This window comes from Oculina patagonica, unplaced genomic scaffold, assembly GCF_052425735.1.
Source record: "Oculina patagonica isolate OP01 unplaced genomic scaffold, crgOcupat unplaced2, whole genome shotgun sequence".
Lineage (NCBI taxonomy): Eukaryota > Metazoa > Cnidaria > Anthozoa > Scleractinia > Oculinidae > Oculina > Oculina patagonica.
The window spans coordinates 1,468,259-1,481,859 of NW_027558036.1; the positions used below are offsets into that span (position 1 = coordinate 1,468,259).

General features: G+C 37.3%; 1 protein-coding gene across 1 annotated transcript in view; it reads left to right on the forward strand.

Annotated features, from left to right (window-relative positions):
- The window catches only part of LOC144640157 (uncharacterized), a 261,782-nt gene extending 249,990 nt beyond the window's left edge, over positions 1-11,792 (forward strand). The window contains exons 6-10 of the mRNA XM_078499376.1: positions 211-282; positions 7,395-7,466; positions 7,910-7,981; positions 8,187-8,258; positions 11,631-11,792. Of these exons, the coding sequence (XP_078355502.1) occupies positions 211-282; positions 7,395-7,466; positions 7,910-7,981; positions 8,187-8,258; positions 11,631-11,748 (406 nt within the window). The 3' untranslated portion in view covers positions 11,749-11,792. The remainder of the gene's footprint in view (positions 1-210; positions 283-7,394; positions 7,467-7,909; positions 7,982-8,186; positions 8,259-11,630) is intronic.
- Positions 11,793-13,601: the final 1,809 nt, after the last annotated feature.

Here is a 13,601-nt window from a genome sequence, read left to right on the forward strand (position 1 = left end):
GGCATCGTCTTTTATTAGAAATTTATACGAACTTACACTAAGGTTTCTGAAAAGAAGGGGGCCATTATATGACTCAAAGGGGGAAATGAATTTTAAAGAACGGTCGATTATTAATGGCAATACGGTTAAAATGGTGTAGGATTGTAAATGTGAACTTAACGTAGGATACTAAATTATATCTCTCTTATGCTCATTTTCAAATGGAAACAGGTCCTTACAAAGGAATAAGATCAGAAACCTTCCCACGGGCGCATTTCGTCATATGGCTGCGCTAAAAGTTCTGTAAGTTTATATAGATTAAGTCATATAAAGAGCGACGTATGGAAAACGCGCAGCGAACGAGTGACGAATTTTTGCAGCGAGGGAATGAAATTAACTTATTTTAATCATACATAACTAGAAATAAACCATTGTAAATCTTTAAGGTGGTAGACTGGAGTTTAACAGGTCCATTTTGGATGGAAATTTCTCCAAATCAAGAAACCTGGCTAAAGTAAAAATATTTCAGGCTAAGTCAATAAAAGTTAAGCTTCAGAAAAATTGATGTCCGAGGTGACAATTTTGACACCTCACCTGAATTTGGGGCTCATAAAAAAGTTTTTATTCGTTTTACGGCTTCGCAATTATAAGAAAGTCAAAAAGAAATGCAGGAGTCTATTTCCCTATAGAAAAAGAAAAAAAACGTACGGGAGCCCGGAGCGGAATGCTGCTTCTTTCTTCAGATATCGAGTTAAAAAGAAAAAAAAAACACGTGCTAAAGATTTACGTGGCGCTCACATCTCGAAGAAAACTCCTTTCGCCGGCCCCGGGCTCCCGTGAAAAGTTTATTTTACACCACAACAACAAACCACGCAAATTTCATCCAGATACGATAAATGTACATCTTTATTCTGAAAATACCTTTTAGTGCGGTCGGTGTAGATCCTTAAATTGTGGTAGTTTCTCGCCGATATCGCATCACAAGATCGTATTTATCGGGCGCCATTTTGAAATCTTCTTAGAAAACCGCTGTTCGAAGTGTTTGTGGCAACACATGACCGATTATAGCGCGAAGAATGCCGAACATCTACGATCTTCTTTGTCCCTTGACGAAGTTTAACATAGCGACGTAAACAACTACGTAATGCATAGCAACGATGTGAAATTGAGACCTCGGCTAATAAGCACAGCGGAAGATAGGAATCTCATGCTGTGCGGCAAATTCTTGCGGTGTTGTATAAATGTTATGTCACGAGTCCCAGAAACGAAATAAACCACGATATAGTTATAAATGGAGCCAAAACACCAAGGAACCACACAAAGGACATAAGTTAAGTTTATTTCTGCCATCAACTTTTAATTCAAGACGCGTAAATTGCTTTGAACGACTGATTTCGGCTTATAGTTGATATTTCACAACGATCGATAGTGTAACACAATGCCGCTTGGTAAATCACGTTCGTGCGATATAATCATCGTCATTTAGCTTCTTTTGTAGAATATATTGCAGACTCTTTCACAGGAAAGGTACAGCAGACCTGAACTTGCGTCTTCCAAGTTGTAGCAAAGCTTTTCAACGGCACAACCAGACTCAAATCAACTTTTGGTATGTGTCACACAATAAATTCGATATGGCGGCGCAAAGTACCGGCCTAGCGACCGACTTTAAGCTTTAATTATTCCACACATAGCCAGAATGGAGCGCTTATCTCTTGGGATTGTAAATAAATCTATGTTATCTTTCAAATCTTTGAATGTGGCTGCCCCTCGAACGTCGCACTTGATTCGTCCAAGAGGAGTTTCGACAAACAAAAATAAACACCGTTGTTATTCGCAGGAACCACTTTATTCCCGAGATAACAACTTAGTACGCCTAACCAAGGCGGATAGCTCGAGGATTACACGGATTTAACTTCAACTACACGAATCACACTTGTGATACGAAAACATGGCGACTAGCAAGAAAGGCGCGGCTACTTAGCAACATAGGCGGTCACCAAGGCGAATTGGTGACCTCCGCTGACCTTACTACTGTGGAGCTGTATCAAGAAGCTGTAGTAACATTGAATGTTTTGATATGTTTAATTTTCGAGCCAAACTCCATTCTACCACCTTAAGCGATATTTCAATTTATAATCAGTCATACAAGGCAGCGCGAACAAAACAAAGCTGCAAAATGCACATTGATTTTCTTTACATAACATTGTAAAACGGCTAAAAATCGAAACTTAACAGAAAAAAATAGAAGATTTATTTAAATAAACACACTGATGCATAACAAGGAAACTTCGCAACAAAGGAAATCAAATAAATACGCTGGCGACTACTTTTGAACAAAACTATGATAGCACAAGGTCAAGGAGCCATTACGACCTAATTCAGAAACATTAAAATATGCAATTTATCTTACCATGGTGCTCGAATATCCTTTGAAAGCCTGCAGATGTGTTGTAAGTTCCGAAGAACTAAAAATGAACGAGGGAACTTAAAATATCAGTGAAATCTACACAAATTAACTAACCAAAATGTCACAAAGAATACCAAGTATCTGAATATGCCTGCAAAATGTCTACAATTTATTGCAATAAATCATCTAATTATTTTACTAGCTCCGTGAGCGGTCAAGATGAAACGAATCCCGTGTTCTGATTGGGTCCCCGAGCGGTCAAGATGGAGCCATCTTGACCGCTCGGGATCGCCCGCTGTGTTCCCGCAAGCGAAAAAACTTTTCAGTTCCGTCGTCGCTACTTCAAAAAGCTTTTCAGTCGTAAATGTGAGCAATGAAAGTATTTTCCGAAACAACACAAGTATTTTCTGTCTGTTTCTAGCGAAATGGAGTCCGATAACAAAGAAATAGGTATTGAAGTGAAATAATGAGAACAAACAAATTAATCAACAAATGCTAACGAGTTTCGTGAACTTTATTTGCCACAACAACCACCTAATACAAAAATTAAAACGCAAAGCGACTTGAAGACATGTTATCGGTTTTTTTCGGCGGAAAAGGGAGAGAAGTCAGTGACATACCTGAAGAATAAAGACTTCGGCAAACTAGTCGTTTGTGTAAAATCTTCAAAATGGAAGAAAGCGGACGGCACGGCGAACCAGGCACTGAAAGCTTTTAAAACATCTTTTCACCGAAGCCTCTAACGATCACATCGAATAAGGTCGGCTCGAACATTTATATCAACGATGTAGGAAAGTTCAAGCTATTCCCGTGAAGTGGTAAGTCTCAAACGCTTTCAGAGATTCCAACCCTCCCGATTTGATCGGGAGTCTCCCGATTTGATGCGTTGCCTCCCGCTCTCCCGATTTATATCAGATTCTCCCGATTTATCATGAAATTCTGAAAACAAGAGAAAAATTGCTAATTTTTAGTACTTTTTGCGATCTGAGTGTAGCAAAAGTAAAGAAAAGTACCAAAAATGTTTGTGAAAAGAATAAAGACCTTATAGAATAACTCAGAAATGATGTCAAAATGCCGGAAATGGCACTTGAGAGAACCTAAATTTGCAAAATTTCCCGGTGGAACATGCTTCCAGACCCCCCTAGAGGCGCACACCTTCAGCGCTAAAAATACTCCCTATTTTCCTTCAAAAAGGGTTGGAATCTCTGCGCTTTCAACAATCACAATTTCAATATTCAGCTCGTGTCAGGGCAGGTTTGCACCACAAAAGCGCCATAAGGGAGCAAATACTCTGCAAAACGTCCAATAATCAAAAGCTGGCGGCCAGATGGAATGGACATTCTTGTTTTAAGGCTTCAAATTCAACGTTGATTCGCAATTTTATCATTTTGACGGTGAAAAAGAGTTGAATTTCGTTATGTCGCGTCGTTTTACTTCAACTCGATTCAATCAAGAATTTGACAGTCACTCGTTAAACTTTTAAACCAATGAAATGATTTTGGCGTGCGCCATTGTGCATGCAACTGGCTTCCTTTTCAGTACTCGAAAAAAGTCAAATAATAAATCCTTTATTGACCAAGCTTGGTCGGTCAAGATGGCAGGATATTGGCCTTGTTCTTTTTTTGCGTGTTTATGGACCTCGACTTCGTCTTGGTCCATAAACACGCAAAAAAAAGAACTTGGCCAATATCCTGCCATCTTGACCTCACGCTTGGTCAATAACCCATATGTAAAGTGTTCACATTTTCTTTGTAACATAACTATTGTGCATGTTTTATGCTTTAAAAAGCATGCACAATAGTTATGTACTTTAAGCACTTATTTTTTTCGCTTTTTGTAGAGGTTATTTGAATTTATGAGCTATGATTTCTGCACATTTTTGTTTTTACATGTTGATTTTACAAAGAAAATGTGAACACTTTACGAGAATATAACACAACTGAAATCGTGACAGGGTAAGTGGGAGGTACTCAAACCCAACGTTATCTTGATTGTATGTATTTTGTAGTTGTATTTTAAACTAATAAATAAAGTTAAAGCTGAGTTGAAGTTGTGACAAGAACAAAGCACGCGAACAACAATGTGGCTTGATAAGGGGGGGGGGGGGGGGCAGCAATGTGGCAGGTTAAGCAAGATTTTAAGTAATGCACGAAAAATACCTCACTTATTCCCCCCAATAATGTTGGAGTAAAATAAGAATATTGTCAGATTTTTCCTTACTGGCTGGATCGGACAAGATTAAGGCAAAAGTATATCATGAGATGGCAGCAAGCCCGACACAAAAGCCGCTACGCAGACTTAACCGAACCACAAGGAGCTTACAAAGTTAATGATGTATAACTAAATGTCATTGCCCTTCACCAATGGAGGGAGGGCGGGTAAAACTAAATTATTACAATTTTAACTCTTTCGTGCAAAAGCTGCCAGAACAATACCCTGGGATATTGTTCTACTGCTTTTACAGCAGGACAATGCCTCAAAGTTCAGCCAAAAGATAAAGTTGTATTATAAACGAATCAAAGTGGCTATGAGCCGCTGAACTCTGAAAGTGACTATGAAACGAGAATATAAAACCGAGAACTTTGAAACATAAAGTTTGCCTAGAACAAGTCAAGTTTTGAACCGATAAGTTCAATCCCGGTATCTTAAAAACTATCTTTGTACTGATACGTATAACATCAACTTTTGTAACCATCGGGAGCTCCAGCTTATTTTCCACACTTTTGCATTCGAGGTAAACTTCGACTACCAGCCTAATATATTTAAACTGTCATTAACTTAATTTAACCCGAAATCAAATCACTTTAACACTCCTGCAAAAGTTTGCCACGACTCCGGTACTGGCATAACTCACTTGAGCCTGCTATGGTGCTGTTCATAACTGATTACCACCAAACAATTATGTTGTCGCGATGTAGTGTGATGGATGAGCTTCTGGACTTGTAATTCAAAATAGAAAGGGAAGTTGTGGGTTCGAATCGTTATCGGGAAACTTTTTTTCTCCTTCATTTTTTTTTGTCCTCTTCTCTCTTTCTTTTTCTTTTTGTTTCGCTACGAATATACCATTTTTGTACCGTTGTCTGCATTTAAGAAACCATGTACTGAGACGCAAACATTACCGAAGTCGTTGTTTGATCTTATCGAATTTTTGGACGATACAATCTTATCAATATTCTTGACATGAAGAACTTTACGTTTACTTTTTATTTACGTCACGTGACTCAGAAACGAATGTTACCGGTTGGGGACTTCGGACATAGGGTACAGAAAGTAAAGTTCAATTGATCATTTCTGTGTGTAGTTCTCTTAGTTTCTAAGAGTTCTTCAAGAAATATAATTGTATTCATGTACTCGTTGAATGAGAATCGCTTAAGTAAACGAATAGGTCGCGTGTCATAATAAATAATTTAATACCTTCTAATGCAAAATAAAAAGAAAACAAGTGGCAGCTTACAAGGCAGACATACAGTGCTATTATGCAGTTCGACAGTTAAACAATATTTGTTTAAATTTTTGCGGCATAACCTTACCCCATTTCAAAAACGTATTAAGTGACGTCACAGGCAAAGGTTGGACCAATAAAAATTATATATGTTTGATTTCCTATCAAACTAGTGAAACAGAGGTTAGGTTAATTTTGAAGACTGACTAATGCTGTGTTCACACTAGGCCGAAAAAAGAGTAGTGTGATCGCGATGAAAACATGTTTCGCTATGAAAAGTGTTCGCATCAGACTGCGCATTGCGCGAATCATGATCGAAACATGTTAATTCTGAGCATGATTAAACAACAACACGAGGTAGTTTCGATCATGATCAGACGAAACGCGTTAGAAATAACGGACATGGGGAGAGGAGGCAAACCGATTAGTTGATTTTTTTTTTGCCTTAAGTTGATTTTCTTTTGCCTTTGAGTTAATTTGCCATAACGCAGATATTCTCTTTTGCAATAACGAGATTTTCCTTTGTCGTCAATCAGTGATTTTATATTGCCGTGCGTTGAGTTGCCTTTGCTGTGCATTAGTTTTCGTATGTTGTGAGGTGATTTTCTTTTGCCGTGAGTTGATTTGCTTTTCTTACAGTGAGTAATTCTCTTTTGCCGTGAGTTGATTTTCTCTTACTTTAAGCTGAGTTGGTTTTACCCTGAGATGATTTTCTTTCGTCATGAGTTGATTTTCTTCATTTGCCGTAAATTGATTCTCTTTTGCGTTGAGTAAATTTTCTTTTGCCGAAATTTTATTTCTTTTTGGAGCGGGTTTATTGTCTTTTGCTCGGTTCATGAGCTGATTTTTTGGCGTGAGTTTTTATATATAAGTTTATTTTCTTTTGCCGTGATTGATTTTCTTTTGCGGTGAGTTAATATTCTTTTACCATGAATTGAATACCTTTTTTTCCGTTAGTCGATATTCAATTTATTCTATGGGCCACCGTACTTTAAATATTTTGTACGCTTAGTTACCACAGTAAATATATTATTGTAAATTCCTGTAAATAATGAATAACTGGGAAGCTCCGATTTTAGGCTTGATTAAATCTGTACCGATTTAAATTTTTTTGCGAGTTGTTTTCTTTTGCCGTAAATCAATTTTGTTCTGCTTTAAGATAATTGTCCCGTGAGCAAATTTTGTTGTGCTGTAAGACAATACCATAATTTTTATGTCGCTTAAAAACCAGAATGGAAAGTTAACACTATTGTAAATTCTACAATAATAAAAATATAATTAAGTGTGGTGCTTCGCTTTTAGGCTTGCATTATTCTAAATACTACTACTTACGCCATACTTACGCTATTCGAAATACTTGCAATAATGGAAATACTGCGCAAAAATTAATTTAACTTAATTAACTATAACGTTCATGATTTAATTAGTCCTGAATCCGAATCTTTAGTGACATAAAAAAACAACCGAATTTAAGGCATCCGCTACAATAAGTTTATTTTAGAAGATGTGTTTTTGCTGCTACTCATTCCGATTTATTCATTGTTTTTTTTCTCTATTTTTTAACAGAGATCTACAGCTGAATGAAATCAGTAGTATATCTTTAGACGCCTTTGCTGACGTGAAGGGACTTAATACGCTGTATGTTAATTTATAAATGTAACTACATCAATCGCAAGTCCCTAATGTCGCCTTTCACCAAGATTAACGCTTAAAGTTTAGCCTCCATAAACGCTTTAAGTTTTGTCCCCCAAGCAAATTATGCTAAGTACGTGGTTGCATTTGCCATTTAGATACAACAAAATCAAGAAATTTGTACGCCTTATTTAACTACATCCTTACTCCCTGATTCGTGAAGGAATCCAAAGTATCACAATAAAACAAATACGATAAAACAGGAACAAAGGTTGCTTTTCCTGGAATGACCAAGAGTATTAAGTAATTTTAAATAACTCAGTTTTCTTTCACTTTCTTATTATTAGGTCTGGATAAGGCAGGTGTTATTAATATAAGTGAACGTGGAAAATTAACAAAAAGAAAAACATCTGGATGATTTTGTTGTTCGTATTTTTTTTTTCTCATAGAAACTTACAAAGCAACCGTATTCAGAATTTAACAGCAGATATTTTCTCACCTCTCCTGGCCTTGCAAGCGCTGTAAGTACGTCAAAATTAACAATCGCTTTTAACAAAGAAGCAAGCCAACTTCAAAGAAGTCAGCCAATTTTGATAACTCAGTTTTCTTTCACTTTCTTATTTATTAGGACTAGGATTGGGCAGGGATCAGTAAGTAAACGTGGAAAGTAAACAGAAATAACATCTGGATGTTTTTTGTTTGTTTGTTTGTCTGTTTTTCTCCTAGATACGTAAAAGACAATCATATTCAGAATTTAGGAGCCGACATTTTCTCTTTTCTCGTGGCCTTGCGACTGCTGTAAGTACATCAAAAAACCGTTTTGAACGTAGAAGCCAGCCAATTTCAAATAAATGATTTTCGTTTCCTGTAAATTTCCTCCTCGAATTATTGCACATTGATTAAACTAAAACGGATCAAGGTGTAATGATTTGCACGGTAATTTGTTAAAAAGCCTGAGATGATAACGTTTAATTGCCATCCCAAGCTTTAAGTGAAAATGCTAAAATTGAGTACCTTCAGGAGCTTACAATGTATCTTGGTATGTCGGATGTACAGATACAATTAGCGCGAACGTCCTTAATATGTTGTTAGTCAATTGTGATTTTGTGCTTTTAATATTATGTATAAAACGGAAAAGAAATATATGCAAGCACCGTTAAATCTCAGTGACAAGTTAATGGCCCAGTATAAACGTCGCATTTCACATCTGCCGAATTTAATACCCGAATTTGAAGAGTCGCAGTTAATTCATGAGCGAGTTTCATTCTTGTTACCATAGTCCTTTTCGCGTCTCTTAGCCGGTGGGTCTTGGCACGAGAAAAAGGGCTCTGAAGACAAGGGAATTCAAACAGTTTCAAAATTTTTGATTGGCTGTTTAAAAACAAGTCTTGAACAGCCGTGTTTTCGAAATGGAAGACATGAAGAATTTCGGAGAATATTCTCCCAAACTAATAGCGTTCTACCTGTTATTACTTTCTCCATCCTGGAGTCTCGTTTTTTTTTCCAAAACCCAAGCACTAGATGCAGAATGGAAAAGCGCGTTTTAAACATGTGTATTTGGTAGGAGAAAAACAAGAGCTGCACATCGCACCCGATTCCGCCATTTTGTTTCTGCCGATCCGCTCATAGCATTTAGGAAAAAATGAAGAATTGTGAGTTAAACATAATTTAAATCATTTTGATTAATTTATGCATTCGATTCGGCACATGTCAAGTTCGTCGTATAAAGCGACTGTCGAACCTCGAAATATTCGACTTGCCCAGTCGACGATGCAACAGAAGTCGTATTTAATCGATTGAAACGTCGAAATTTGCAAACATTTAATTCCTGAATTGGATTCGGCAAACGCGAAATTCGACGTATAAACCGAGCCCAAACTCAGGCGGCCTACTGCCTCGTCCCCAGGCGTCCCTCTCCTTTGTGCACGGTTCGCTTGGCGTTGTGGGACTAATGCGGACGGGAAAAAGGACACAACCTAGCCATCAACCCTCGCGCTCCCTGCTTTCCCGCCTTACCTTAACCATCCGGCCGATCAGCGCCTGGGGACGAGGCAGGGCGGACTATATACTCGCTGTTACGTGACCAGCATCACGTCAATATGTTTTTGACAACTTTGATTTAGAAGTAGCTTTCTTCATGTTCAACATGGGTCAACATGAACAGTTCGTTTGCTCAGTTATAACTGGGAATCCTCATTTTTCGCGGAAAGGTCTGTCAAAAATATTACTCACACATGTATGAGAGTGGTAAAGGGTTTTATTATGACCGATGAAAGGCCTTTTTTACGTAAATTGTGTAATGTTTTTTTCTCGTTAAACGTGATTTGGTTACACTGTTGTGAACTGTGAAACGACTTTCTATGAGAATTACGAAATGACCGTTGTTATTTCTCGTTAAATGTGACTGTAAATCGTGTTTTTTTTTCCTTCCAGAAGATTCTCCAGTAAACGTTTGAAAACAAGACTACGTGTGGTAAAATACGTGACTAGGGACTGATCGCCTGGCATGAATTTTAATCGAACTTTATCGAACTTATACCTTGGATTGAGTTCGATTGAGTTCGACAATCGAACAAAATCGAACTCGCACACACACAAAAAGTTCCACAATGGTCCGTTTTCATTAAAAATTGCTATATTAAAGCAACGAATTTAACAAGCATTTTTGGCTGCGGATGGCTAGGATGGAAATGGATTGCAATTGAAAAATCCAGTAAGGCTAAACTTTTCAAAGTTTTCAGTTTCGGGTGTCGTAAAAGATCGATATTTGTGCCGAAGTTTGATTATGATTATCTACAAGTTAAGGCTGTATCTCCCATTAGATCGATGTTCAAAAAATGTTTTTCATGGGTTAGGTCGCTATCACTAATTAATTTCGGAACAGTTTAGTTCAAAAATCTGCAAAATTCTCGTGACGTAGCTCTTTAAAAAGTGTGCTCAAGATCTATCGACGGGAGCAGTTTATAAAACTAACTGCAGAGACTGTGAGAGAGTTTATATAAGACAAACATCACGAGCGTTACAGCAAGGCGCACAAAAGTGTGACCACATTTAATTAATTCACATTCTTTCGTGCAACAACCATCCAATCAGAAGCCAAGAACAGGTTCCTGTTGACTCCTGATTGGATTAAATCTGCACGGAAGAATGTGAATAAATTAAAAGTGGTCACACTTTTGGGCTCCTTGCTGTAAGATCTAGAACAAGAGAGCACAAAAGAGATGTTTTTACTGTTGACAAGCTAGAGATCTCTATTGGTGCAAGAACTCTCTGTTGCATGCAAAATAATCGAGAATTCGATTTCGACGACGTTAAGATTATAGCCGTTGTTCTTGTGATCAGACTGTTTCCAAAAGCGTGGCATTCTATTCGAAACCGAATTTGACTACAACAAACACATGAACACTCCCGACATCTACAGAATCCTGTTCTGAATCACTAGTGAGTTATCGCCTTTTTATAAAAAAAAAAAATATTTACATCTGGACGACCTTTTCAATTTGTGCTGAAGAAAGTTATAGCATTTTTAACCGAAAAGCCAGATATTTTTTACAGTTTTAGTCAGTGAGAACAATTTTTTTAGTTTTTATGCATACTAAAACGTGAAATATAATGTTTATATTTATGTTTTGGGTGAAACGTGATTTAGATCACCCCTTTTACCAACCACTTTTACCACCCTCGTGCGTGTCGCATTGCAAAATACATGCAAGTCTGTCTTGGAAAACATTTAGGCCGTATTTTACTTGTTCTTTTTAACTTGATTAATCAAGTAACTCGATCGTTTAGATATTCAACATTTAACTGAATTAATATTTTGCAAATTTGACATCAGCGGCGAACTTTCGTCTTTGCCAGCGCAAGCCTCATTTGCCCAGATTTTTTACTTAATGATAGTATTTGGTAATTTTGACTCATTTGACGTCCAACACACCAAGATGCATTTTTCGCACAAAACTTGGGATGGTTATTATTGAAAGAGTGTTGTTCAATTACAGCAGATTTTATAAAAGTACCATTGCTAGAAAGCAGAACAGCAGCGCTCTCATTAACATGTACAGTTAATCTTCTTTCGTATTGTTGCAAACGAAGTGCTGCTTTGTAAAAACATGTCTCTTTTAATTTTTTTATCGCCCTGTACTGACGATAATTTTTCTCCTTTTATTTCAGGGACTTGTCATCCAATATAATTCCATATCTACCCACAGGGTTATTCACGAAGCAAACGAGCTTGACAGAGTTGTACGTTTGTCAGCAATTTTCGTTCTTTTTGTCGATTTTATTGTAATATAAATTAAAAGGACCAGTGTCACGGCTTGGTTAAGTTTTGCCAAATACCCGCTATGAAACTTAAAATTTTGGCAAAGAACCATACCGCCATCCGTTAAATGGTTTATTTTACGTTTCACTTAATTCTATGGCCATCTTTTCATGTTTAAATTTGGCTTAAGTTCATGACACAGTTCCCTTAAGAAAAGCCGTCGACTCAAGTAAATGTTGGCGCAGTTGCTGTTTTTCTTACTTGTATCATAAAAGTTAAGTAATTTCCCCTCCCCCCTTTGCAATGTTGCGTAGCATGCAAAACAATAATGCCTGCAATTGCTGCTTACTTTTGCTCATGAAACACACTGCACGGGGAGTCTAGGCACATTGTACTGTCCAACATTGAAACAGGGGGAGGGGGTTGGTGGGCCAACGACTTTTGTCAATGATTGTAGGCCGCTTTTTTACGCGCGCTTCTTGTAGGTTCTTGGCATTAAAAAAACGCAAAATCTTCTGGCAGGAAGATTTTTCAAGGAATTAAATTTGGAGCTAATCCTTGTTGTTTTTCTCTTAAGAAATTTATATTGCGTCTTTTTCCAGAAAACATGTCAGATTTTGTTATTTGGGCGATCAGTGTTTATCATGTTAGGTTAAAAACTTTTTAAAACTGATCTAAAAATGTAAAATGATCTTATAAACACTTTTAAGAAACTAAATATTTGGCAAACGTTCTCTTGCTTTCGTCAGACGTAGTTTGAAACAGTGTCACTGCATGCATAATCGGGTCTTATTTGCTGCTAGTCTCCAAAGATGCAGACAAAGGTAACTAAACATTTGTAAATGTAAATGTTTAGGAGCGAGAGAATAAAGCAAGCATCTGCAAACCTGCGGCACAAAATAGAATCATGTAAAATAGAATTTTCTGTAAATGTTCGTTTAGGGAGTTTCAATGTCGGATGGAATGCAAAACGTCTAGAAAAATGCGTTCTAGTCATTCAGGTTTCTTTTTAGAATTTCAACGTAGTCTTGGTTAATGTCGTAATATGTTGCTCCCTCAGAGATTGGCAAAAAGTCATGTCAAGAAAAAGAAAACTAAAGAATAAAAGATGAATGGATATAGGCAAAGTAAGCCAATAGCACTGAGCTTAACATTGGCGACAAATTATTAATTAATGAAATCCAAGACCAACTGGAGGAAGGAATCGTGGAGAAAGTTAATGATTAGCCTCAGGGAGAAAGGGAGTCTTGACCTTCTTTAGGGTTATACAGGGATATTTTTGTGATGCTTGATTAGCAGATTTGATTTTCCGTGAAACGTAAATGCGAATTTCTTTGGATAACAGCAAGATAAAAAAGTAGTACGCTACTTGCTTATTTTTGTCATTCGGAAAAATGAAATTTTAATATCCGTGATCCGCTATTTATTTTTATTTTTTTACCCGTGAACCGTGCCAAAGACCGCCAATGTAAGACCCTCTACGAAGCAGCAGAAGAGAAAAAGCAGAAAGCACAAATATACAAATCACCTTCGACGCATCAGCTAAGGAATATCAGAGTAGTTCCTCCTTAAACGATTGTAGATTGGAAACTGGGCCTCCACCCCAAAACATACTCTGGATTGTGCTAGTTCAAAACCGTTTCAAAGCTAGCTGTTGCGCTTTGTGGCGATTTTTAGCAGTCAGTCTTGCAGGTACACACAGGTTTTAGGCTTTGATATTTACTTGTCGGTTGTTTGGTTCAACACAGCCACTGTTTCTTCTTGGTGGAACTCTAAAGCAACGGCTAGAAAACTTGAAAGCCAAATATCACGAAGATTTTGAGGATCGTTAGTGGAAGAATTACCACTGCCCAGGGGCACAATTTATAATTTGAAAAGGT